General features: G+C 34.0%; 1 protein-coding gene across 1 annotated transcript in view; it reads right to left on the bottom strand.

Annotated features, from left to right (window-relative positions):
- Window positions 1-26,480, bottom strand: part of PLXDC2 (plexin domain containing 2) — a 401,250-nt gene that overhangs the window by 82,144 nt on the left and 292,626 nt on the right. Inside the window, exons 5-7 of the mRNA XM_063100052.1 lie at window positions 20,769-20,891; window positions 18,127-18,245; window positions 4,389-4,488 (exon numbers count right to left, since the gene is read on the bottom strand). Of these exons, the coding sequence (XP_062956122.1) occupies window positions 4,389-4,488; window positions 18,127-18,245; window positions 20,769-20,891 (342 nt within the window). The remainder of the gene's footprint in view (window positions 1-4,388; window positions 4,489-18,126; window positions 18,246-20,768; window positions 20,892-26,480) is intronic.

Below are 26,480 nucleotides of genomic sequence, written 5' to 3'. Positions count from 1 at the left end.
GCTGCAAGTGCACAGTAGCACACGTGGCTAGTGAGAACATGCCCGACAGATCTGATTCAGAACATTTCCACCAGCACAGAAAGTTCTTTTGGATGGCAAACTGGTCTATGCAACTATTTCTTTGATAATTAAAGCTTAAAATATTTTGCATATACTAGAAGAAATTCTGTTTTTGTTTGTTAAGGTTATTTTATTTACTCTCTAAACGTAATTTTGGTCAACTTCTTTGAAAAATTGCTGCCTAGTCTGTAAGCTTATAAAGAGACCATGTGTGGCAAATATATACAAATGTCCCTCAAAGAGTTCAGTGACTCTCTACGTATTTTTAAAACATATTTGCTCTACAAGTTAATTGTCAGTTTTGTTTCTGAAAATGCTAATGTTTCTTATTGTGCTATGAATAATAATAACCAACAAAGCAAAGGTACATTGCAGCACAAATAATGTCAATAAGTATAAAACAACAGATGCTGATTAGAAAGGGCTTGACCTTAGGAAATTACCAGATAATGGACTGCTGGCGGGAAGAATAAAGTGGAGCATTTTAAGAGATTCAGAAATAGTCATTACCGTAAACTGTTGTAGAAATATTTCAAATTAGGTCAGCAGCTTTCCAATTTTGTTTCTAATGCTAGAATTCTGTGCGTGTGTGTTAAAGTAACTTTCTTACTACTAAAATGACACAGCCTTAAGTTTTCCAAATAAAAGAACCACATGGCATAAGTGGATTTTCTGGGTTTCTTGCTGGAAGCGTTATGCTCATTTAAGTTCAGAGGTTGAAGAAACAGTGAGACATGACGGGGAAGGTCAGCACCCTAGAGATTAAGACTGAAATTCGAAATATTAAATTGGAGGACGGAGAAACAAACACGTGTGAGTGGAACTAGTGAGAAATGTGCATGTGTCCTGGAAGACCTCTGCACCCTGCATGGAAGGGTTTAGAGAGACATAAGCCGAGGCTGAGGAAGAATTACTTAGAGCTATTTAACGAGAAATTATGGAAATTACAAATGACATATAAACATATGACAGTGTTAAAACTTTCCAGTAATCAAAAGACAATTAGAGCGACAATGAAATACCATGTCCTGCTTATCAAATTTGCAAAGTTTAAAAAATGTTAATTGTGTCTGAGACCATTTGGGGAAATGGGGTATCTAATATAATGCTGGTGGGGGAGTAAATTGGCACAAAATTTATGGAAAGCAGTTTGTCAAAATACATTAAAAAACCCACTATTAACAGTCAACATATACAAATTCATTTTCTGAGAATCAGATTTGTTTAAAAATTTTAAAACAAAGATATTCAGCACTGATAATTAATATTATAGGCAACCTATAGACAAACTAATGAAGAGAAAGTTTATATAAAATTTGAAGAAAAGGAATTTATTATAGACATTAATGATCACATTTTACACAGGTATTTAACAGTGTAGAAAAAATGTGTTGTATATATTAAGGGGAAAACAGGTGGCAAAAAGGATTTATGGCACAGTGTCAATTTTCTTAATGTGTGTGTGTTCGTGTGTACATATTATAAATGAAAGGGTGGGTGCAAATACATACATAAAAACATTGACTATTTTCTCTGGGTGGATTTAGGGAACAACTGATCATTATTCTGAGTAATGGATGGTTACATTTCTTCTATATTCCAAGGTGCATTACATAGGACCTGTTCTCATATGATCAGCTTTCTGTTCTTTTAATCATTTTGGTTACATGCATTATAGAACCTAAAGTCTTGGCTTAAACTAGCTATGGCAACATAAGAAAGTGAGCACCCACCCTTTCATTTATAACATATACAAATTCATTTTCTGAGAATCAGATTTGTTTAAAAATTTTAAAACAAAGATATTCAGCACTGTTTCACTGATAATTAATATTATAGGCAACCTATATGACAAACTAATGAAGAGAAAGTTTATATAAAATTTGAAGAAAAGGAATTTATTATAGACATTAATGATCACATTTTACACAGGTATTTAACAGTGTAGAAAAAATGTATATATTAAGGGGAAAACAGGTGAGAAAAAAGGGGGTAACAGAGATAAAGGATTTAAATTCTTTATGAGGACACCTCCTAACAGGGTTATCAAATATGGGAACAGGATTTTGAAAAGGACTTAAGCACTTAACTAAGTTCTGATTGCACAAATATGTAACATACAGAATCATCTCTAGGTATCTCTAGGAATCATCTAATATCTCATACACAAAAAATAATACTTGTAGAACTTGTCTTATGCTAATCCTGAGTTATCCTCATCTCTGGCATGAATAAATAAGCATGCTTCTTCTTTTTTTTTTCTAGCTGAGAACACAATGCAACCATGTTTCTCCTATTATACAGAAGCTCATGTAACAGATATACTTTATAAATGTGCGAACAGATTTTTAAGGAGATTAAATTTTTCCGTTCCCCAAAAACATTTTCAAGTAGGACACATCAATTCCAATTGTCTTGCTGATCCTATCTAAGGGCAGGGATTGGGGGGTGGGGGTTATGAGAGACTTAGATCTTCAATTTTTCTTGGCTAATTTTTCTCAGGATTGAAAAGTAAGATCAACGGGAAATGGGAATGCCATTCTGGCACACAGCTTGCCTGAGACAAGCTTTTCTCTGAACCTTGAGTAATGATTTTAAAATGAATACTTAGTCCCAAACTTTAGACATCTCTGGTCTCAAAATTCATATAAATTTTGCCAATTTACTCAGTGCAATTTCTATTTGGAAGGATATTTCCCCCCCAAAACAGAACAGTCAATCCTTTTACAGCATAGCAAGAGATACAAAATTGCATTTGGGGTTGCTGAAGTCTAAGTACAATTTTATCATGGGGAATATACTGACATAATACTCACATATTAAAATACATTTGTAAAAAAAATTTATACACTGGTGGTCTTTTTCTCTAAATAATAATATATCAGAACAGCAATGTGGACTAAAATGTCTTCTGAGTAAGCTGCAAATAAAATTCTTTCAGAGATGAAAAAGAACCAACAAATAAACTAACACTAACGTTTTCTTTTACTTGTGCAATAATTGGCTGAAGTCATGCTTGATTTAACACCCCTGAAAGAAAGAATGTGAGAACATGCCTCCTCAAACAGAAGCCAACTTTGGCTCTCCCAGGGTTCAGCCTCTTATTTAAGAGTTTTGTCAGGATGCTTTTATGTTGCCTACACATACTAATATATTCCTGCTTTGTTCACATTACAGTTTAGTTTCTGGAAAATCTGCCTTGATTTAACAATTCCCTTGAACATTACCTCCCACAAATTCTCAGCTAACAAGGACAAACCCATGAGTATGCACGTTTTCACTAAGCAGAACTGCCATACGTGAAGTCATTCTCAAGTGTAGTTGTAAGATAACCCCCGCAATGTTTCCAGCCAATCCATTGCTCTGAAATATCTGGTTTCCACTCCATTTACTTTCTCTATTCGGGAGATGACACAATTAAACAGAATCAGCTCAAGTCAAGACTAAACAGCATATGCATGTGATGAATTGTCTACCACTATAATGAAATAAAAGGAAAATGACTTTTAACAAAATGGAAAGAAATGATCTCATCTCGAGACATATTTTATTATCACCCCTTGCTTTAAATAAACGCATCTAGGACACAAACAAACACCCCTTGTATTAATAAACCAAAGCATCCCTTGGGACTGTTCTTGAAATAAGAGGTTTAAAAACCAGACCTTTCAAAAGATGACTAGTATGGTCAGAACCGCTACAAAATGCAGTTAACACTTTGATTTTCTAATATGGTGAACAGCTGCCAAAAGAAACATGTAAGTTTTTATTATATAAAATGTTAACTAGATTAGATAGGCAAAAAATGATTTAAACAAACAAATAAACAAATACACATCTTCTCTGGTAGGTATAGCTCCACCCAAATTTTTATTTTCCAAAATTAATACTTTTTCTCTCATCTTCCTTTAGACTCCCAAACAGTTTTACACAAACAGGTTGAACATAAAACAGCACAGAGCTGCTCTTCAGGTCATAAATTTATTTAGAATAAACAAACACGGAAACACATGCCTGTCAATCAAATAATGTCACTGTTTTATGTTCTTATTAATAAAAGAACTGTCCTTGCTCACCCAAGCCAACTATCCCAAATAATCCAAAATTACACTTTCCTGGCTTGGCTATTTAATTTCTCTTCCCCTAAATTATTAGTTTGAGAATACTGGAAATATCCAGCCCCAATAGGAGTTATAAACCAAGCAATAGAATTAAGGAGCAACAATTAGCTAAGTGATTCTTTTGTCCAGTTACATCTGTCTGAGATTTATCTCCTTTAAATTTACCCCCACGGAAGGCTTGCACTTTGCAATTACCCTTCTACATACTGGGAATTTGTTGGATCCTGTGGACAACGACAAATGCGTCAGACAGGCCCACTTTCACTGGATGATTGGTTGAACTTATCTGTGTGACCAAGACAGGAATCTGGAAAAGAAAAAGCAGATTGCTATGTATTAGGATTTGTGTTTCATGAAAGGATGGGGAGAGAGTGGGATCATCGTGTTTAATGGATAAAATCAGGTGACGGAAATGAAGAACTCGAATGGAAGCAGGAAATAGAGAAGACAGACTTGTGTACAACACCAAAAACTAACCTCAGTGTAGTGCTATTCGATAAGTTAAAGAGACAAGGGAGTTCCTGGTCCTAAAGATGGCTACTTGACTTTCAAAGCACTAGATTCTCAGAGAATCTAATTGACACTGGATGCTGCAAACTTATCACACTTATAAGCACACCTACATTTATGTATTAAGTGCTGGCTATAATTTCAGGAATACAGATTCTTCTCTCACTGTTTTCTTAAAAGACTATTATATACAGTCATGCACCTCGTAATGATGTTTATGAGAACAATGGACTATATTTATGACAGTGGTCCCATATGATTATCACACTGTATTTTTACTGTATCTTTTCTATGTTTAGATATACACATTCTTACCACTATGTTACAATTGCCTACAGTATTCAGTAGAGTAACATGCTGTACAGGTTTGCAGCCTAGGTGCAATAGGCTATGCCATACAGCCTAGGTGTGTAGTAGGCTACACCATCTAGGTCTGTGAAAATACAATCTGTGATGTTCACACAATGACAAAATCGCCTAGCAATGCATTTCTCCATCAGTAAGTGATGCATGATTATTTTATTTTTTATAGAGTTTTAAAAAAACCCTTGCTTAAAAGTGGTATTATAGATATAAAACCTGGAGAAAGACTAAGAATTGCACTGCTAAATATATTTTTAACAATATCATTCGTGATTAATATATACTAAAATTTGGCAATTGTTAATGAATGTCGAGCTTCACCATTCCAGTTGAAACTCCTGTGGAAAATGTATAAGTCCTTATGGGTTATCTGAAGGTCACAGTTCTTAAATTTGAATCACAATGGAAGTAAAGTTTAAATATGATAGATATTTCTTATAATTATAGTTTTAAAAAATTAGGACACATTAAGAGCATAAGAAAAATGATACAACAGTTATAAATGAGGCAAACTCTTGAAGCCAATTTTCCTACATTTTGAAAAGATTCATTGGAGACATGATTACTCTATTTATTACCAGTTTCAGAGAAATAAAAATGGGAATGAAACCATCTTTATTAAATAAAGGGACAAGAGAGAAAAAGGAAAGGAAAAATGAACAAAAAAATCTTTAGGTAGAATAAGCAGATTTTGAGCCATCTGTGGATAATTTGTTAAAGGATATATTAGATCAGACATTGCTATATAAACCCTAATAAATAGCAAAACGATAAGAAAGAAGGGAAATAAGTTATAATAAAAGCTATACTGCTTATTTTTGCCCATGGCTTCATGAAATTATAAAAGGGCTATTTTGCAAACATTGAAAAATTAAGAGGAAATTTTACCATTTCTGAAATTTGTGAAATTATATTGAAACAAGTAAATTGAAAATGACATTTTCCCTTTATGTACTATTTCAGTGCTTCTTAAATAATGTTTAAGTGTTTTCAAAGTTTATATCAGTATTCCCAGTTCTTCACCAACATGAAGAAGTAGTCTGATATTTGGATAACAGAAACACACAAACCAAACCAAACCAAATCAAGATTTCTGTCCCTAAAAGTTCATTTACTATATGAAAATCTGAAATACTTGATTTAGCAATTTACTAAGCTGTATTCAGTATCAATATATGGAATCCTCTTTCTTGGTGGGCATTATACAATCACCCAGTCTTACACTCCATGTTGAGGAGTGCTAATATAAATATAATTTGTATTTAAGACAGACTTACAGAAGAAAAAAACAAAAGAATAGAAAAACATAGGAAAATAATCCCAGTTCAAGTTATAGTTTGTATATCCTAATAAGACAAAAATCATATAATTTTTAAACAATAGTATTAATGGTGCCTGCTCAGAAGTATGAAAGCTTTGTTACTGGCATCTTTTTACTTGCTTTTACTCTCCAATATCTACAATTGCAGTTTTTCTTCTGTAAGTTGTCAAATGCTTTACCAGGAAATTCTGTGGTCATTTACGGTATTTCTTCTTTTCCCATACTCACAGCAGAAATTGTGTTTATAATGCTATCAGTTGAAAAATCCTATTATGTTGTTATGAATACAAGTATTCTGTGTTTATGCCAGAGCTTGTTTTCCCGGTCACCTGTCTTGGCTCCTGCAGCCCTCTCAGCAACTCTCTCCTCTCTTTGGATTGTGCGTTCCATCTTTTCTATGTCTCTTCCCTATCTCTTCCATTACCTACCCATCTTTCATTTTGATTTTGTTTTCTCTATCTCTGCCTTTCCATTCACTCCCCTCCTTTACATTTTGTCTCTATGTCAAACCCTCTGTCCAGTGCTTTTTATCCGTGGCAGACTGACTGCACTCGTGGCCTCGATCAATGGCCTTCTTCTATCTAGACCCTCTGCTTTCTGACGTTGCAGTTCTCTCCCACTTGGACTCTAGGCTCAGTAGTATGGCAAAGGAGGATAACAGCCAACCTGAAGCACAAAAAAGGCTTCAAAAAATCCTTTTATGTTTCTACTTTCTTTCCTGGACCCCTGCCACTGCTAGGAAAATGCAGTCTGCTGGTCCCCCGAAGACATATGAGAGCCACCTGGGGGTATGTCTTATTTCCAGCAGAGGTCATTCTTGACCAACCCCCAGCCAATCCACCAGCTAACAGCTGACACATGAGTGAGCCCAGTTGGGATCAGCAGGGTCCAGTCCAGATCAGCAGAAGCACACAGCTGACCCATACATATCTTGTGAGAAATAAAGTGAGTTGCTTTAAGCCACTACACTTAGGCGTGGTTTGTTACAAAGCAATACCAACCAATACATTCCCTGTCAAAAATCAAATAGCCAGTACAAACTTCTATGGGTGTTTCTCCATAAAATGAAGTAGCGTTCCTTCTACTTTTCTGAGAATCAGATAAATATCTAATTTTAGGTACAATTAAACTTGAAAGCATTTAATGTTACAGTGGAAAAGTTCCATTTTCTGTATCTTTTTTTCATTCTTCTATATCTATTTACTCTCTAGTTTATTCTTTTGTCTGTGGTCCAAAAACTAAGACCAATGTATATAAGTTACCTAGATCCAGATTCATTTAACCTAAAAAAAAAAACTATCCCAAAACAAAATGGGTAGCCACATAGTGTACAGTTTTCTATCACTAAAAATTATCTGATCATAAATTGACCAACCCTTTAGGAAGATCAATAGATGACATTTAAGGATCATTTCAATTCTCAAATTATTTCATTCTATTGAATCATTTTGACTTTTCCAAGCTTCGATATGTAAATTGTTAGCAATGATCCAAACAACAATTATATAGGTGAAATTATCTATATGTACAGAGAGCAGAAGTAGGTAGAAATCATCATTTGCAGTCAAGAGTTATATTTTAATTTGTGGACAGCTTTTAAAATTTGCATATTCATGTGACAATAAATTCTGATTGCTGTGTCTAACAAACCATTCCTACTAAAAATATCTCTACTACGAGTCTTAATATAATTTGAGAGTAAAGAATAGAAAATGAATTTCTGAGAATAATATCTACCACATATAAATATTTTCCCCAAAGGCATATACACTGTCCGTGCTGTTTGATTAGATGAGATATTAATTGAACATATATATTCTCTGTATTGCTGGAAGCACAGAATTACAGCAGAGAACCAAAAAAAGGGACTTTGCTCCCATAGGGCTTGTATTTTAGAGGGTGAAGACAGACAAGAAAGCAAGAGAACATAAAAAATACATAGTATACTAGAAGGTTAGAGCTAACAAGAAAACTAAAACAGGATAAAGAGATAGAGAGGAATGAGGGTCTCTATTAGAAAGGAGAGTCATAGAAGTTCTCTCTGATAAGGGCTTTATGGCAGACACTGGAAGGAAGTAAGACAGTCTGCCATGTCGATATTTGGGAAACAGCTCTGTGTAGAGACACCAGCACATGCAGAGAGCTGGACTGAATTGCTTTGGTGTGTTTTAGGAATTAAAAGGTTATCTCTATGGCTACAGCAGAAGTAATAAACGAGAGTGTCAAAGAAGATGGGAGGTGGTGGGGGCAGATCATAGAAAGCATGTATTCCTGCAAGCTGCAGTAGTGACATTGGATTTCATTCCAAAAAGTACAGGGAGATTTAGAAGTCTTTGAGCAGGGGAAGGGCTTTTGAAAAAGATCACACTGGATGCTGTGTGATCACAACTGCAGGGAACAAAGGGAGGTAGAGAAATTATTAGGAAGGTGTCACAGGTGTCCAGGTAAGAGAAAGGTGGCTTGGACTATACCAGAGGGTAAAGGTAGTGAAAGTGATGGAAGGAAGGATTCTGGGTGGACTGTATAGGAACAGCTATCAAGACATACCATAGTTTTAATAAGGAGAGTAAAGGATGCATTCAAGGCTTTTGTCTCAGTGGCAAGAAAAATGGGGTCATGCTTTCATCAGGAAAGCCATGTTGTACAGCTTCAGGGGTTCATTCACATGCAGTCTGTAAGAAGGGTGCTCTCTGGTTGTGCAGAGAACAATTTGTGCAGCTCTAAACAGCAGTACTGAAATGTACAGAGATGGAGAAGACCAGGAGAGAAAGCACTGGAGAAGGAGGATCACTTTATGGCCACACCACTGGCTTCAAATGCCTTTCTTCAAAATTTTATAGAGTTCATGACTAAGAGCCAAGTACTTGTAAACCTGTGCTGTTCTGTCCTGATGAAAAATTAAAATGAAAATGTACAAGAAGCTTTCGATTCCTGACATTTTCCTAGAAGCCACCCAAGTCTTTTATGAAAAGATTACATACCAGGTTTTGAAAAAACTGCTTTTGCCAATTGAATTAAATATCTAATATCATCAAAGATGTATGAGGAAAAGAACACTCCAGGCTTTCTCAGAGATTTCCTACAAAAATATGTCAGCCTCTCCTCACCTGATATGGACATATCTTTCTTACTCTGCCTTCTTAGGCTGTCATCTTTTTACTTCAAAATATCAAAGGCAGCCAAGTAATCGGTCTGTGTGAGGACTCTGTGAGATCAGTCTGCATGTTTCCATGTCAGCGTAAAATCAGAGACCATTATGATCAATTAGCAAACCTGTTAAAAGCCACATTCAAAATGAACTACTTTTTAATTAATATCAGGGAAGCAAAGGTGTGTTTGTTTGTAAACAAACTATTTAGAACTATGGCCAGAACTGGATGAAATCAACACAAGAATGGGTCTGTCATATTGTCACAATCACCTACTTTACCAAAAGACTGTATTTATAAAGACATGAAGTATCCAAGTCAGTAAATCTAAGGCCAAATAAGATGTCAAAGTACCCAAACTCTAAACACTTTCATATCGAAAAAATTTTTTATCCTTTCTACAATTATCAAAATGTCTCCTGAGTCAGCCATGCTCGGGATGTCAGGAAGCCAGTCCAAAATAATAAAAAAACTCTAAACTATGGAAACTTCTTATTTTTATTTTATTTTATTTTATTTATTTTTTTATTTTATTTATTTATTTTTTAAGATCCGAACCCGTGGCCTTGGTGTTATCAGCACCGCACTCTACCGAGTGAGCCACGGGCTGGCCCCTTATTTTTATTTTAAAATGTAGCTTCATTATTTTCAAGTGTCTACAATAGTCGCTTTTTTATGATTAAAGCAAAGCTAAATTTTAACTTGGTGTCTGCATGATTTCTATTGAATCATATATTTCCAAGAATTGGCTTTACAATTATATTCATTCTACAGGATAGACAGAAAAGGAGCATTAATGCCAGTTAAAACATGCTTCCATGTTCACTTACATACACATTAGAAATTTTAAAAATTTGTTCCATTTTATAAAATACAGATGCATTTATTATTTGGCATAAAGTTTTCTAGAAATGATATATTGCAGCAAATTAAGCACAGAAGCAGAAAGGGGTTGTAGGAGCCAGACAAAATTAAAGCAGGAAAAGGTATTAGGAGCAAGCCAAGGTAGGGCAGAGCACCCTGGCCTTTGGAAGCAGATTCCAAGACAGAAGCTGCCCGCTTCACCCCACTGTGCTATCATTCTCCAGCACACGGGGCCCAACACAATCCCTAAAACGTGAGGTTTTATGTCTGTCTCTAAAACGAGGAGATAACAGCACGCTGCTTAAGTCAGAGGTAATGGAATTTTATTTTCTTCTCTGTTCTACCCTGCAAACATCACCAAAACATTCATTGGTTTCCATTATGGGCCCAGCTATTTATCTAACATGCAGCACAACTATCTCAGCACAAGCTCGATAGTATAGTTTGTGTTCCAAAGGGTGAATCATAAGCCTATGAGAGCTTAACTGGAAAAGAATTACTTTAAACTCATTTTTGTTCACTTGCTAATCAGTGATATGGTGTGCAGTAGCTTAATATTAAACACCAACGAAAGCACAGAAACCCAGATCTTTCTATTTTACTCAGTCTTGTCTGTGTTCAGTGCTTAACTTTCTATCTCATCTTCCTTAAACGTTTGATGGCTTCTGTGTTTGCCCGTAGCGAATCTAATTTTAAAGTCATGTTCCCTCTTATTATTATAAAACAACACATAAAGTCCAAAATATTAATGCTGAGTTGTCTGCAAACTACATTTGAATAGAAGGGATTTTGGTTAAATTTGACAATGTAAAAATCTATTTGCTTTCCCAAATATAAACAACTCACACAATTATTTTAATCTCTTTTTAGCTCACAGTTACTGAACTCTTTCATGTGCTAGGTATTGAGCAACATACTTGATGTCATGAAAGAGAAGATCAGCCATAATCTAAAAGATAAATTCCTCACATGCCTCCTGCCCCCATCTCCACAATCATACCCTGTAGCAATTCTGCAAGGAGACAAATAACAGCATATATTTGCTAAGTAAAGTCAGCCCCTGTATTAAAAGATGGGTTTCAAACTTCATTTCTACATATGCTAGTGTGGGACTGAGGTAAGAAAAAGAAATTAATGAAGGAGAAATTGGAGCGAGCACACTCTGGTTAAGTTTTCTAGCCAATTTTTGCCACATGGAAACACAAATGCTTCCAGGATTTTTGATTTCTAAAGGAAAAATGCAAATCTATATTTTTATTTGAAATCTTCTAATATGTTAATGTTGGCAACATATCCACTTTAAAAACATACAAACACCCACACCACACATACATATACACACAACACAAAAACCTCTCATTTAAAGATTGCTCATTAATGAACTGACAAACTAAAGTTTGAGCTTCATACAAAAGAAGACAGTGAAGCAGGTGCCTGCTTGAAGAAGGCTGTGAAACTCAGCTCAAGATAGTCAAAACTGTGGTAGGGATTTTATCTGGGACAATAGCTAGATAAGGGAGCTTGCCTAAACAGGGCCTGGGACAAAAACATGAAAAGAAACGAGATTAAGGAAAGTCTACACTGTGGGTTGGGCAAGACACATGGAATGTATCAGTCTGCAGGAATGAAGGACTCTTTGGTCATGGAACATTAGGGCAGGGAGATTGGACATGGCCTGATAAGAGTTTCACCCACCCTATGAAGTAGACCTTTTGATGTTACACCAGGGATGCAGGGAAGTGAGGCTTAGAAGGAGAAAGTGAAGAAAAAGCACACAGCAAGATCACATAAATTGCTCAAGGACAACTGTCATGGGTCCAATAATATGTCCCCTAAAAGTTCATATATTGGAAACTTAATCTCCATTGTAACAGCATATATGGGTGCGGAATCCAATTATGGTATTTGAAAGGTGGGGCCTTTAAGAGAAGTGATTAAATTGTGAGGACTGCCCTTGTGAATGGATCAACCCATTCATGTAGTAATGGGCGTGGTTCTGATGACTTTAAAAGGAGCAAGTGAGGAAGACAGCTCTCTCTTGTTCAGCCCAGTTCTCCCCATATGATACCCTGTTCACCATGGGACCCTGCAGAGAGTTTCCACTAAGAAAAAAGAGTTCACCAGATGTGCCTCTGGACCATAGACTTCCCAGTCTCCAAAACTGTAAGAAATAAATTTCATTTCATCATGAATTACCCAGTTTCAGGTATTCTGTTATAAGCCTCAGAAAAAGACTAATATACAACATAATTAGCCAGTGGCAGAGCCGACATTAGAAAGATTTCCTACTTCTGTAATTATTTCTTCTAGGGTAATGGTCCTTCTACCTTGCTACTTTATTTATTTATTTATTTTTACTCACAGTATTTCTGATTGGAACATTATAAAGGGAGAACCATTCAATTTGTCATTTTCTTGCACTATGAAAAGTAAACAAAAAATTAAAACATCACAAGCTTTTACATATGAGATAATTGAAAATAAAATGCACCCAAAAATGCCAATGAATTAGATCCTAAATGAAGCCATGTAGGTAAAATATTAATACTTTGTATATTTAAAACACAGGGAAGTGCTATGATATGGAATCATCTGAATCTACATTTTACTTAGAATTATTTCTTGAGAGTTTTCAATCAGCATTTATTCCATCTGGATTTTCTCAACCTTGTATTATCTATAATAATTATATGTATGTATGTAATTTTTTCTATTCACACATTTATAAGATTTCTTGGGTGTACACAGAGTCTATATTATCTATAATAATTATATGTATGTATGTAATTTTTTCTATTCACACATTTATAAGGTTTCTTGGGTGTACACAGAGTCCTCAAAAAGTTCACGGAAAGATTTGTATATTATATTTTAATTCCATTTCTGATGAACTTTTTTGAAGTACCCTCATATATATATGAGTATTATATTCACACATGTCAAACATTCTCACACATACAGCAGTAGCCACAGAAGACAAATTACTTTATGTCTAAGTGGCAGTGGTCTCGCTGTCAGTTCTTTTTGGCCTTCTCTTATTATTTTGACTTATCTTTTTTGCACAAATTCTACAAGTTCAGCAAGTGTCCACTTTTAATATTTTCAGGCTGATAACCATGAATGAAGGGTCAGGATAGTTTAAATAAGAGAAATAGCCTTCATAGAAATGTAAAATTGCATTAAGGGCCCCATTGAAATCTACAAATAATTGGCAATGTTGATTTATTAACTATGCATTCTTCCACAGAAGCATTAAATGTTACACTAAGGAAGATTAGGTTTAATTATGTAAATAGTAGAATAGATTAAAAAATGGTTTTACATAATAAATAGTAAAGTTCTTCTATATTGACCTCTTATAAAATTTGCCACTGAAGAAAATTGGTGTTTAATGAAGAAAATGGATAGAATGGGCTGACTCCCAGGATGGACATGAATTCTCTATTATTTTCTCCTGCTGCCATATAGTAGGATTTCATGACTTTATTTATTTTTAATTACATTGTCCTAATCTGATGACCATTCTTGTCCTCCACATGAGCTGGTGAAAGAAAAATAACCAAGTTTGCAACAGACATAAAAAGAGTCACATTCTTCCCTAGTTTGTATCTAGAGTGACAACAAATTCAAAGTATACCAGCAGAAAAGAGATGAAATAAATCAGAGGCAGCGCACTTTTTGAGATGTGATGGTGTACGAGGATAGACAGCATCAAGGGCTTTAAGGAATCTGATTTCAAATCTCTAACGTTTTTGGAATAAGATATTTTCTGAGAAGAGTTAGTTTTCTTGTTATGTTATCAGTAGATCAGAAATTTTAGGTCCATGTCTATTGTAATCAAGCAAACCATCATCAATATTCAACAACAACTTAAAATAATACAAAGAATCTGAGTTACAGAGTCATAGTTATTAAAATAAAAAATGAGAGTAGTAGTAACTTTCCTCTCAATCCCTTCACAAGCAAGATTGTTATAATAAATGTACATATATTTTCTAATTTATTGATTATTCTTTATCTAGTTTGCACTGTGAAAAATGATGCTGGGGAAATGACTATATTTGAAGCATGACTGGACTGAAGGTCATTTGAGTGGTTAATATAAGCAACTGGCATATTTGCTTCATTGAATTTATTCAATGTGTTACTAATTTTAATCTAAAATTTAACCAAGTCCTATATTGGTGAGTTTTGTGCTAGTAAGAATTTTTCTTGTCATTCACATGAAAAAATAAAACACAGCTAATGTATTAGTCCGTTTTTGTTGCTTATAACAGAGTACACTGAACTGGGTGATTTATAAAGAAAAATGAAATTTATTGCTTACAGTTTCTGAGGCTGGGAAGTCCAAAGTCCATCTGGTGGTGGCAACAGTGAACCAGCAGTCTCACATTGCAAGATGGTGGGAGCAGAGAGAGCAGAGAGAGAGAGAGAGAGAGAGAGAGAGAGAGACAGACAGACAGACAGACAGACAGACAGACAGACAGACTGTTCAGACAGACAGACAGACTTCCCGGCTCAGTTCATTTATCTTATTTATTATATTTCTCACTCTCTAGAATGGAAATGCTGACCGCAATGCTTAATTGTGATATTCCAAGTTGCCTACTTGTCTTCATTCTTAAACTGACATTTCTTGCTTAGAGAAACCAGGGATTGTTAAAGAGCACATGATTTGGAAAGGGAGGACTTGAGTTTAAATTTTATCTTGGCCATGTCAGAACTAAGTGATTTTCAGAACTTAATCTTCAGGAGTCTTAAATCCCTTATCTGCTTGTATTAGTCCATTTCTGTTGCTTTTAGCAGAATACATGGAACTGAGTATTTTGTAAAGAAAACTAAATTTATTGCTTATAGTTTCTGAGGCTGGGAAGTCCAAAGTGCATCAGGTACTGGTGACAGTGACCCAGGGGTCTCACATTGCAAGATGGTGGAAGCAGAGAGAGCAAGAGACAGACTCCTTTTAAAGCCCTCAGAACTATGTCCCTGACCACCATTTTTAATCCATTCACTACTACATGGTCTTACAATCTAATCACCTCCTTAAGGCTCCACCTTTCCATTATCATAATAGGATTTCCCATCCTCTTAACAGTCCTGGTGGGGTCCAAGTTTCTAATACATAAAACTTGGGAGACAATTCAAACTTCAATAATTTTGGGGGGGCATAATTCAATCCAGTACAGGTAGTATCAGCCTGTTAGAAGCAAGTTATTACAGAAGGAATTGCTCTTACCTGCCTATGTACAGTTTCAGTTCAATAAATTTAGGTTGATCAGAAACACAAAATTCTACTCTTTGTATTATGTTTTTATGATTTGGTTAGCACTACAAATTAACTAGGGATTCCTCTCCTGACTACATCTGTAATTGCATAATATGATGGAGTCCAATAAAAAAGATTATTAAACAGCAAACATTAACAAGCATTTACTGAAAAAAACAAATGAGACAGATGTTTGAATTGTTACCTATAATCTTTGGAAAGAAGAAAAGGTTGAGATGCCTTGGGATCACCAAATTAAGGTGTTTAGCCCTATATTTGTCCTTAACTAGCTCAGTGACCTCAAGCATGTCATTTAATCTCTGAATCAGCTTGCTTTGCTATAAAATAAAGATAATCATGTATGATCTATTTCTGTAATTAAGCCACAAACATTTATTAAACACCTTCTATGTGCCAGTGCTTAAAATATTAAGAATATGAGATTATTAAAGAATTAAATACTATAATGTATGTGAAAGCAGATTGTAAAGGATAATACATTAGGCAAGCTAATATTTTATGCTATCACATGGTTATAAATTTTTCTATAAATGCCAAGACCTTCTAACTCTCACCCCAAATGCAAGGGACTCTTATTTTGGCAAATTCTTCAAACAGAGATTTGCTTCAGCAGAATAAAATGAATAACAATTATCAGAAAGAAAAAAGACATCAGCGGAGAAAGATGAAACTGCTTCTAACCAGGACAGAGAATGGTTAGTAAGACAAATAATAAATTCAAGAGGGAAAATGCTCCACGGTTAATAGGCTGGGAAGATCAAGGAAGAATTAAAACTGCCTATCAGTTTAATATTCCCTATGACAAAACAGGAAAAACAGAAAGGAAAATTTTTCTTTGATTAAAATGAAGAAAAAGGAAAACATCTACAAAGTGCCAACCCAGTACAAAGAAAGAATAGGAAGAAAAAACTATTACTCTGCAATGTGAGACACCCTTTGAGAACAGTGTAAGTAAAAATGACAATTTCGATAATGAAGACTGGGGAGAGAGACCACAATAAGAACACAAACCTCTGTTTTGACAAAGCCTACAGTTGCTGAGATGTAAGACTGTAGACTTACTGACCCTGCATCCTTCCAAAAACTACCACTGTTGGTTATAACCATTGAAAACTAACATTCCAAAACATCACTCCGCAGTCCCAACAATACACTAGATTACAATGAAAACTAGAAACTGAATGAGCCCTCTTGAGAAATATTTTCTCAGCTTCCAGGGAGTGTGACAGAAGAATATAGTGGGCTATGATATCAAAACATAGCTCTGGATGAAGAAATATAGAACAGAACACATCTTATGTTATTCTATTTACATATTGCCCCAAGTGAATGAAAAATTCCACATGCATAGACTTTTTAAAGGAGTAGAAACATCAGACATGGTTGTGGGATTTTTAAAAGTTGGCTTTTAGTTGAAGTTTAACTACCCCTCACTTTATGGAATAGGGATTTCAGAAGATCTGACCAAAGTGAATCCCTTCTTTATTATCAACATCCCTTTTATAATCGGAGATTAATTTCCCAAGGAAAAAATAATCCCCCAATTGAAAAGAAGATACTAAATCTGTATTATTATAAATACCCATTAACCCATGGATTAATGATGCCCATTATTAATTCACACAGTCAGGATTTCTCTCATAGCTAATGACTGCCTAAAACATCATATCTGTAGTTCTTGAAATTTCATCCCTGTATTCTTTGTGTAACAGACCTTAATTATATTGTTGAAAGGGTTTAAAATCAAACACGTTATTATTATAGTCTAAATATTCTGTAAATTTAAGGCTACAATTTAGTAAATTTTCATTCTTTACTTTGTCAATTTGTTAAAATGATACAAACCATAAGTTTAAATTCCCTGTTCTTTTTGTCGCTTACGTCTTTAATTAATCTTTCCTATCAAGTTTTAATAAGCATTAATTAAAGGGATTGTAGGCTCAGCTGTCCTGGAACTCTTTCAGTATTGGGTAACTGAACTACACAAGTTTCATGTCTACTAATGTTATTGGAATTAGAAACTCCAAAAATGTCACAGAAATCGACAAGGCAAAAAACACACAAACAAAAACATTTAAACGTTCAGATTTAAATGAGAAATCCCTCCAAATTGGAAACATTTTTTTCTTATAGACAGTTCACTAGAATACCACTAACATATAACAACTCAATAATTTTATAAAATTTATGGGTCATGATACCAATGATATCAGAATACAAAATAAAACAAAACCCCCAAATTAGTAATAAATTAATAATAATAATGATTAAATAATAATCAGTGCACAGAGAAGATTAAAACAAAACAAAACGTTTTTTATTAAGCAAAAATACCCAGAGGCAAGAGAATGATTTGAAATTCATGATGTAAAATGTGCCTCTCTTGACACGCAGAGGAAAGGGTTGTAGTCAAGGTCAAGAGGGAGGGAAATTAACCAACACATCACTTACTTCTTTGTATCCGAAGATAATGCGTCCATCCATAAGGAGGGTTGCCTGGAATGTGAAGCTTCCCAGGTTGTAATTATCCTGGAGATGTACGTGGTCCCACTGGACAACAAGTGCTGTGCCTATGTAACCCATTGAAAAAAAGATGAAACACAATGAGAACAAACCCAATGAGAACAAACCAGTTAATTCTGGTGAGAGCTTTCAACTAAACATGGATCTGGCCTTCAAATCTAGTAGTCGTGCTATTCCCATTTTATGTGGTTAGTTGGAATTCTGTTACTGAAATAGAATTTGGGATGTTTTTGAAAGAATTGAATATTCTGTAAATATTTGGTAAAATCTAACCTAACGCTGAGGTTAATATTCAGCCAACCCAGTGCAGGGAATTTTGCCTTAGGAATTTTGCTAATATTCATGGGTACTATCTGCTTAAATTTCTGTGAGCCACTTTCAAAATGCAGCCCAAGTGGATTGAATGAACTTCAGATACACTTGACACATGCTGAGAGAGAAAGGAACACATTCAGAGAAGCTAGAACCACTTACAAAAGACCTGAAAATGTCTTTCCATGCTTAGAAGTATATCTTTCACACTGGAAAAATTCCTTTAACACTAATGGGAATTTTCTTCTTTGATTCACAATGCTTGAATTTCTACCTTTGTTGTGCAGCTTAAAGGGCCCAGGGCTAAGATTTCTGAAACACCCTTAAAATAGGTAAAAAAAAAAAAAAAAAAAAAAAAAAACCAAAAAAAACACATTAATTCTTGAGTGTTAATACTTTTATAATTCTCAGAATTAGAAACTCATCTTACATATTCAAATTTTTTAATTTATTCATTCACAAATAATTATTAAGGACACATTGCTTATTAAGTACTTGTGCAAGGTACTGGAGATAAAAATAATTTCTTACAAATAGTCACAGTCCTTGTTTCCAAAGAATTTAGAATCCAGTTGGAGTGGTATTTATTAATTTTTAAAATTCATTCAAATAAAAGTAAAATTCAAATATTAAGAGCTATCTAGGAACAGAATGTATGAGCGAGCATATGAGAGGGAGACTTATTTAACATGCTTTGTGATTTTGATGCTAATAATATAAAAACTTGGTCATTAAAATCCTTTGCTCATGAGTGCATGCACCTAACATCACCTAGTGAGTGACAGAGCTTGGAAAATAATCAGCTTTCATTAATTCATTTCTTATTTACTTAGGGTCAATTCTTAAGGTTATTCTGTATGGGAGATCATGGACTAAGCTTCAAACAAGTAACTGGCTGTACTTCTGCCTTAATTATACTTACAATCTACTTGTATGAGGAGTCTTCAAAAAATTCATGGAAAAATTTGTATTTCTTTTTAATTTTATTTTTACATGAACTTTTTGAATTGCCCTCATACATCCTTGGGCATTAGCATCTCATGAGGTTGGAAAAAAAGGGGAGGAGGATAGAATATAACAGTTCTTAAAATAATAGGGAGAAATAATTATTACAGCTAACATTAGAGTTACTTAATATTGGATCACACTTCGGTGCTATTCAAATTGTTTGAAATGTATTTCCCTAGGTACATATCTAACTATGTTTAGTTTCCTTCTTCCTTTGCTATTTTCACCCATAAAATGGCTTCATCACACTGGTCAGAAGATTGCTTTTAGCAAAATGATTATATTTTCCCAAAGCTATTGCCACCATCAAGTCTATTCCACCTGCCAGTAAATTTCTTCCTTGATCATCAGAAATGACAAGAGTAGACATAACTTTGTTCACACCAAACACTTCCATTATTTTTAGAGATAAATTTGTCATTTGAACAAATAAATATTATTATTGTATTATAAAAAGTACAGAAAATTCTATCTTTAATTATTTTTCCTGATGAAAACTCTTGGTTATCCATAATTTATTTACCAAAATTACAGCTTTAAATGAGATGTAGAGATAAAAATTTACTTATGTCTCTAAGACCTTGAATTTCTTACTTGGATTTTAATAGCATTTAATGATATATTCTAGGTTTCCTCTGACATTGTATATGTCCCCAAAAGAAATGCAGGAATAGATTGTTGTCAGTACACTTTATAAAACTTATGAAGCTCTATTCATATTTTAAACTCAGGAAGACTTTAAGTGCATTCTAACTATCCACTTCCTCATACTTTTAAAAAGGTGTGTTCATTTTATGGATACATACAGTTCATAAGTTTTACGAATTTAATATCAATATTTATGCAACTTGCCTCTACTTGAGGATCAGAACTAACAAAATTATTCTTATTTAGATATTTTTCTGTAGGAAGGACTTATTGCAGATAACATCAAATAAATGTCTTGATTCTGTCTGAGGTGTTGTCTACAGCAACTCATTTATTATAGACCATGATAAGTAAAATAAATATGGTGTTAATAAACATTTATGAATAAGCTAATGAATGAATAAATGAGTGAAATTTGACAATATGCTGTACTGCACATGTTAACGGTTAACAGTACTTGTCATCTCAGAGCATTTATACTAAGCAGTTTACAAATCCAATCCACCAAAAGAACAATCCTGTTTACAAAAATATTAATTCAAACACGATGCTTGATGTTTAAAAATATGTATAAAGCAAAAAATAAGCTAGCCAATACATACCATTATCAAAATATCTGACTGTTGAATTTCTGGATACACTGGGATCGAAATTTGCCATTAAAGGTGCTATGTACTGTGTGGCTGTTAGCATTCGATGTACAACTTCTCCAGTGTATATAAAGCCTATAATCAGAAAAATAGAAAATATGTTAATACAAAGAATTCCAGAGAAAATTATAATTAAAATACACCCAACTTAATTGCAGTCATATTTTGCAAATAAATATCATGGTAGCCCAAAAAAAAAAAAAAAAAAAAAAAAGAAAGGAACACAATTAAAATCTTAATGTCTGATTAATAATACATGGTCTGGATTAAGTAACAAATTCTCATATAATTTGATAGTACCTTGTAGACTGGTAAATCAGAAATCTATAATATACACAATTTAATTATGGGAAAAGTGACTATTATCTGGAAGAGATGATTAGGCTGAAAACGCTAACATATTACTGTACGTAATTCAAATATTCAATTTGCTGTTATTAATCCCTTGTTATCTTAATACTAGCCTAACATGGAAATCCTGTTCACAAATACATTCATTTTCATATTCATTTAATTTTTTTAAGCTGCAATCTCAGCATAGGACATTTTAGAGACCACACATGATGAAATGAAGAAAATGTTTTCATTTTTTTTTTAATTTGAAAGGGGGCTAAATACCCAGAGCAAAGCTTTCACATTTCTCAGATTGCTCAAGCCTTTATAAAACTAGCATCCTATCAAGAAGATAGTCTGTATGTTTGCAGATAAGGTGGTAAAACATTGACAATGTACAAACGCCTCTTTATTTAGAGAGTTATCAATGCCAGACTATTCTAGTGGTTGAATAATGAGAAGGAATTTACTATGGAGGACTTTGGCTTTGAATTAACTTTCAATAGCTCCTATGGTACAACTCTAACCCACTTTCAATTATTCACACTAGGTTTATTTATTTTGTGGATTATCCATGACAAATTGTTAATCCTATGCTGGCTTCTTGCCTCCCAGGTCTTTAGCTGCCTGAGAGGAGAGTCAGCTCAAGGAATGCTAGCTAACTTTAGTATTATTTTAAGAGATACAAAATTAAGAATAAATATGCAAATGCACACACACACACACACACACAATATTCTGAAATAAAATCCCAAGCAGATTATTTGTGGCAATGCAACTGTAATGTTTAGGCAATCATGAGTTAGATATCCAGGGCTACTATAGATCACTTTTCTACTTTCACAGGAATTAATTAAATCAACAAAGCAAGATTTAAAGAAAAAACTCTTAAAAATTGTGTAGCATTTAATCTTCAAAAAGTATCAAACTTTGTTATCTCACTCTGCGGTCTGAATAAAGATTTCATTGACATATTGTGGCCCTAATAGTTTCAAATAACACTATTAGAAAATGGGCAAAAAACCTGAACAGACATTTCTCAAAATAAGACATACAAATATCCAACAAGCACATAAAAAAAAAAATGCTCAAAATCACTAATCATCAGGAAAATGCAAATTAAAACCACAATGAGATATCACCTCACCCCAGTTAGAATGGCCGTTATCAACAAGACAGAAAATAACAAATGCTGGGAGGATGCAGAGAAAAGGGAACCCTCCTACATTGTTGATGGGAATGTAAATTGGTACACCATTGCAGAAAACAGTATGAAGGTCCCTCAGAGAACTAAAAGTAGATCTACCTTATGATCCAGCTATCCCACTAGTGGGTATATACACAAAGGAAATCAAACCAATATATCAATAAAGCCCTGAGCTCCCATGTTCACTGCAACACTATTCATAATAGCCAAGAGATGTAATCAACCTAAATACCCATCAATGGATAAATAGATTAAAAAACTGTGGTGTATATACAACATGGAATACTATTCAGCTATAAAAAGAAAAGATATTCTATCATTTGCAGCAATGTGGATGGAACTGGAAACCATCACGTTAAGTGGAGTAAGTCAGGCACAGAAAGACAAAAAAGTGGTGCTGCTAGAAGTAGAGAATAGAATAATGGTTATCAAAGGGAGGGAGAGGAGGGCAGTGGGAGGAAGAGAAGTAGTAGACTGACAGGTACAAAACTATGCTATCTACCTTAAATGAATCATTGTGTAGGATATACACATATTGAAACAACATACTGTACCCCACAAATATGTACAAGTAAATGTTAAAATAAATAGTTAAACATATTACTAAAAAAAAAGTTTTAAAAGTATATTAAACTTTGTTATCTCATTCTATGATCTGAATAAAGATTTCATTGGCATATTGTGGTCTTAATTGTTTCAAATTCTAAATTGTGATTTGTAGGTAAATTACTGCAGAACTAAACTATAGTTATTTATTTTGAAATTAATCTCTCTCTTCCTGGCAATGTCTTCTTTCCTTTGAATACCTTTTAATTTTTCATCAAATACATAATTGCACTCTTGCTGTTCATCTTCAAAAATCTATTTTAACTAGTAAAACCTTCAATATGTATTTTTGTTGTTCTTTCTTGTTTCTCATTTGCCAAACAGTATCTTTCAAAATAAATTCCTGACATCTTAAGCAAAATGTTGCCCATTTGAAATTTTAAAATAGCTCAAGTTTATTAAAATATATTATGGTAATATAGTCATTAGTTTTATTATATTTCTCTCTGGATTTTCAGGGTCATAATCTGAATGTTCAAAGGCCAATATTGCATCCTTAAAATTATAAAAATGAAGGGCAAAGTTTTTCAGGGTCTCTGATTTATTTTTTCTCCTAGCCTCACCACCATGCATTTATAATTTAATCGTTAAAATGGATACAAAAATCCTATAGATATGATCTTTTAAAGAAAATGTTTGAATTATACTCTGAAGGTGTTCTTTCAGAGAAAGTAGCTTCAAGTCGTTATTTCCCTACTCTATATTCTTCATGTACTAATAGAAGAAACTGCTCAACTTGGAGTACAAAGAACAGTAATTAAAGGCAAGAAGATAATTTTAAATCAATGTGAAATCCATTCTCCAAAACAACTCTGTAAGAAAAGGAGCAGTAATTTCTACAGATACAAATTTGCAAAATGCAGGACACTGACCACTGCAGTTCTTAATTCTTACTCTTGGTATATAAAATAAATAAGATATATACACTTCTCCCTGAATGTTTCTAAACTGATTTGGCAAGAGATTACTTTCCATTCTCTATAACCCATTTTTCAGATCATAGGAACCATTAATGCTGCTTCCTTTCACCAAGAAAGAGTTTTCCACACCTCCAATTTCCCGAATTTCAAAGGTGAAGTTTCAAATTGTTCTCAAAGAATTAAGTAAAAATATAGAAAACTTTGATAAATGTAAAAGCTATAGTTATAGTTCTTGATTCTTGTATTATTGTAACATTAAAATAAATTATAGTTACTATTCCTATGAGCACTACAGTTGCTGCCACAATGAACAAGAAACAGCTACTACAATCATGGCTGTGTCTGCCACTATTATTACCGCCACTACCATGGATGAAAATAAAAAATAACACTACAGTGAGAAAGCCCCACTATTCTGAAAAATGAATTTAATTTTGCTAACTCAGGAAATACTTGTCTGTTTTTCTTTGCCATAATAAAAACTAATTCGTATCACTATCTCAGGTTAGTCTTTAAATGACCAAGAAGTGAAAGACTTTACTGTAGTGATGGGTTCTACTTGGTTCTCCTTAAATTGATAGATTTAAAAAATATCATTTCAGCAATGGTTAATAACTAAGTAGAGAAAAACCTTACAAGCTTGCTGAAAGCAGAGAAATGTGATTAAGTATTGATTAAGAACCAGCTATACAAATTCATGCAACAAAGCTTCAAGTCATTCATAACTACCAACACCCCATTTACACATTTACCTCTTTTCTTTGGCTGTCCTGAGCATGTCCAATCATAGAGAAAAAATATTTCATTTTCTCAGTCCTTCACATTTTGGAGTAATTTAAGCATTACATTTTAATTATTGTCTTCAAACTTCCTTTGTAGCCTTTTGAAGAGCTAATCATAAGATGTCTCATTTGCTCACTATGTGCTCCCAGCATAAATACCAGTCATCTGTCTAGTCATAAGATTTACGGAAAAGTGGTTATTATCCAAATAATTTGGGGCTGAGAACAATACCTTTATTTAAAAGAATCAAATAACAAAAGAACTCTTAGAACTGGATAATAATTTCAGTAATGTTGCAGGATACAAAATCAGTTACCCCCAAATCAGGTGCATTTATATTCTCTAATAATGAGCTAACAGAAAGAGAATTTAAGAAAGTAAGCCCATTTACAACAGTCACCAAAAAAACCCAAAACAAAACAAAAAAATACCTAGGAATTAAATTAACCAAGGATGTGAAAGATCCCTATAACGGTAACTACAAACTACTACTGAAGGAAATTAAAGAAGACACAAAAAGATGGAAAGACATTCATTCCATGCTCTTGGTTTGGAAAAATTAACATTGCAAAAATGTCCATACTACCCAAAGCAATCTAAAGATTCAATGCAAATACCAATGACATTCTTCATCAAAATACCAATGACATTCTTCACAGAAATAGAAAAAAACAATCCTAACATTCATATGGAACAACAAAAGACCCTGAATAGCCAAAGTAATCCTGAGCAAAACAAATAAAGCTGGAGGCATAACACTACCTGACTTAAAATTATACTACAAAGCTGTAGTAATGAAAACAGAATGGTACTTGCCATAAAAATAGACATTCAGACTAGTGCAGCAGAATAGAGAACCCAGAAGTCAACACACAGACTTACAGCCAACTGATACTTCACCAAGGCAACAAGAACATACATTGGGGAAAAGACTGCCTCTTCAATAAATGGGGTTGGGAAACTTGGACATCCATATGCAGAATGAAACTAAACCTGCACCTCTCACCATATACCAAAATCAACTCAAAATGGATTAAAGACTTAAGTATAAGACCTGAAACTGTAAAACTACTAAGGGAAAATACAGAGGAAACACTTCAGGAGCTAAGCCTGGGCACAGACTTTATGAACAAGAGCCCAGAAGCACAAGCAACAAAAGAAAAAATAAACAAATGGGACTATATCAAACTAAAAAGCTTCTACACAGCAAAGGAAACAATAGGAATCGTGAAATGACAACCTACAGAGTGGGAGAAAATATTTGCAAACTATGCATCCAACAAGGGATTAATATCCAGAATGCACAAGGAACCCAAGCAATTACACAGTAAAAAAACAAATGACCCAATTAAAAAATGGGCAAAGGAGCTGAACAGATTTTTTTTTTAAGGAAGACATACAAATGGCCAACAGACACTAAAAAAAAAAATGCTCAATGCCACTAATCATCAGGGAAATGCAAACTAAAGCCACACTGAGATATCATCTCACCCTAGTTAGACTGGCTATAATCAAAAAGACAGAGAATAACAAATGCAGACAAGGATGTAGAGTGAAGGGAATGCTCCTACACTCCTAGTGGGACTGTAAATTAGTACAACCACTATGGAAATCAGTATGGAGGTTTCTCAAACAACTACAGATAGATCTTCTATAAGGTCCAGCAATCCCACTTCTAGGTATATACCCAAAGGAATGGAAATCATCACATTGGAATGATACCTGCACTTCCATGTTCATTGCAGCTCTATTTACAATAGTCTAGATATAGAAACAACCTACATGTCCATCGATGGATGACTGGATAAGGAAAAT

This window comes from Cynocephalus volans, chromosome 6 (genome assembly GCF_027409185.1).
Source record: "Cynocephalus volans isolate mCynVol1 chromosome 6, mCynVol1.pri, whole genome shotgun sequence".
NCBI classification, from domain to species: domain Eukaryota; kingdom Metazoa; phylum Chordata; class Mammalia; order Dermoptera; family Cynocephalidae; genus Cynocephalus; species Cynocephalus volans.
Note: the sequence above shows the minus strand (reverse complement) of the source record. Positions and strands in the feature narration are given on the sequence as shown.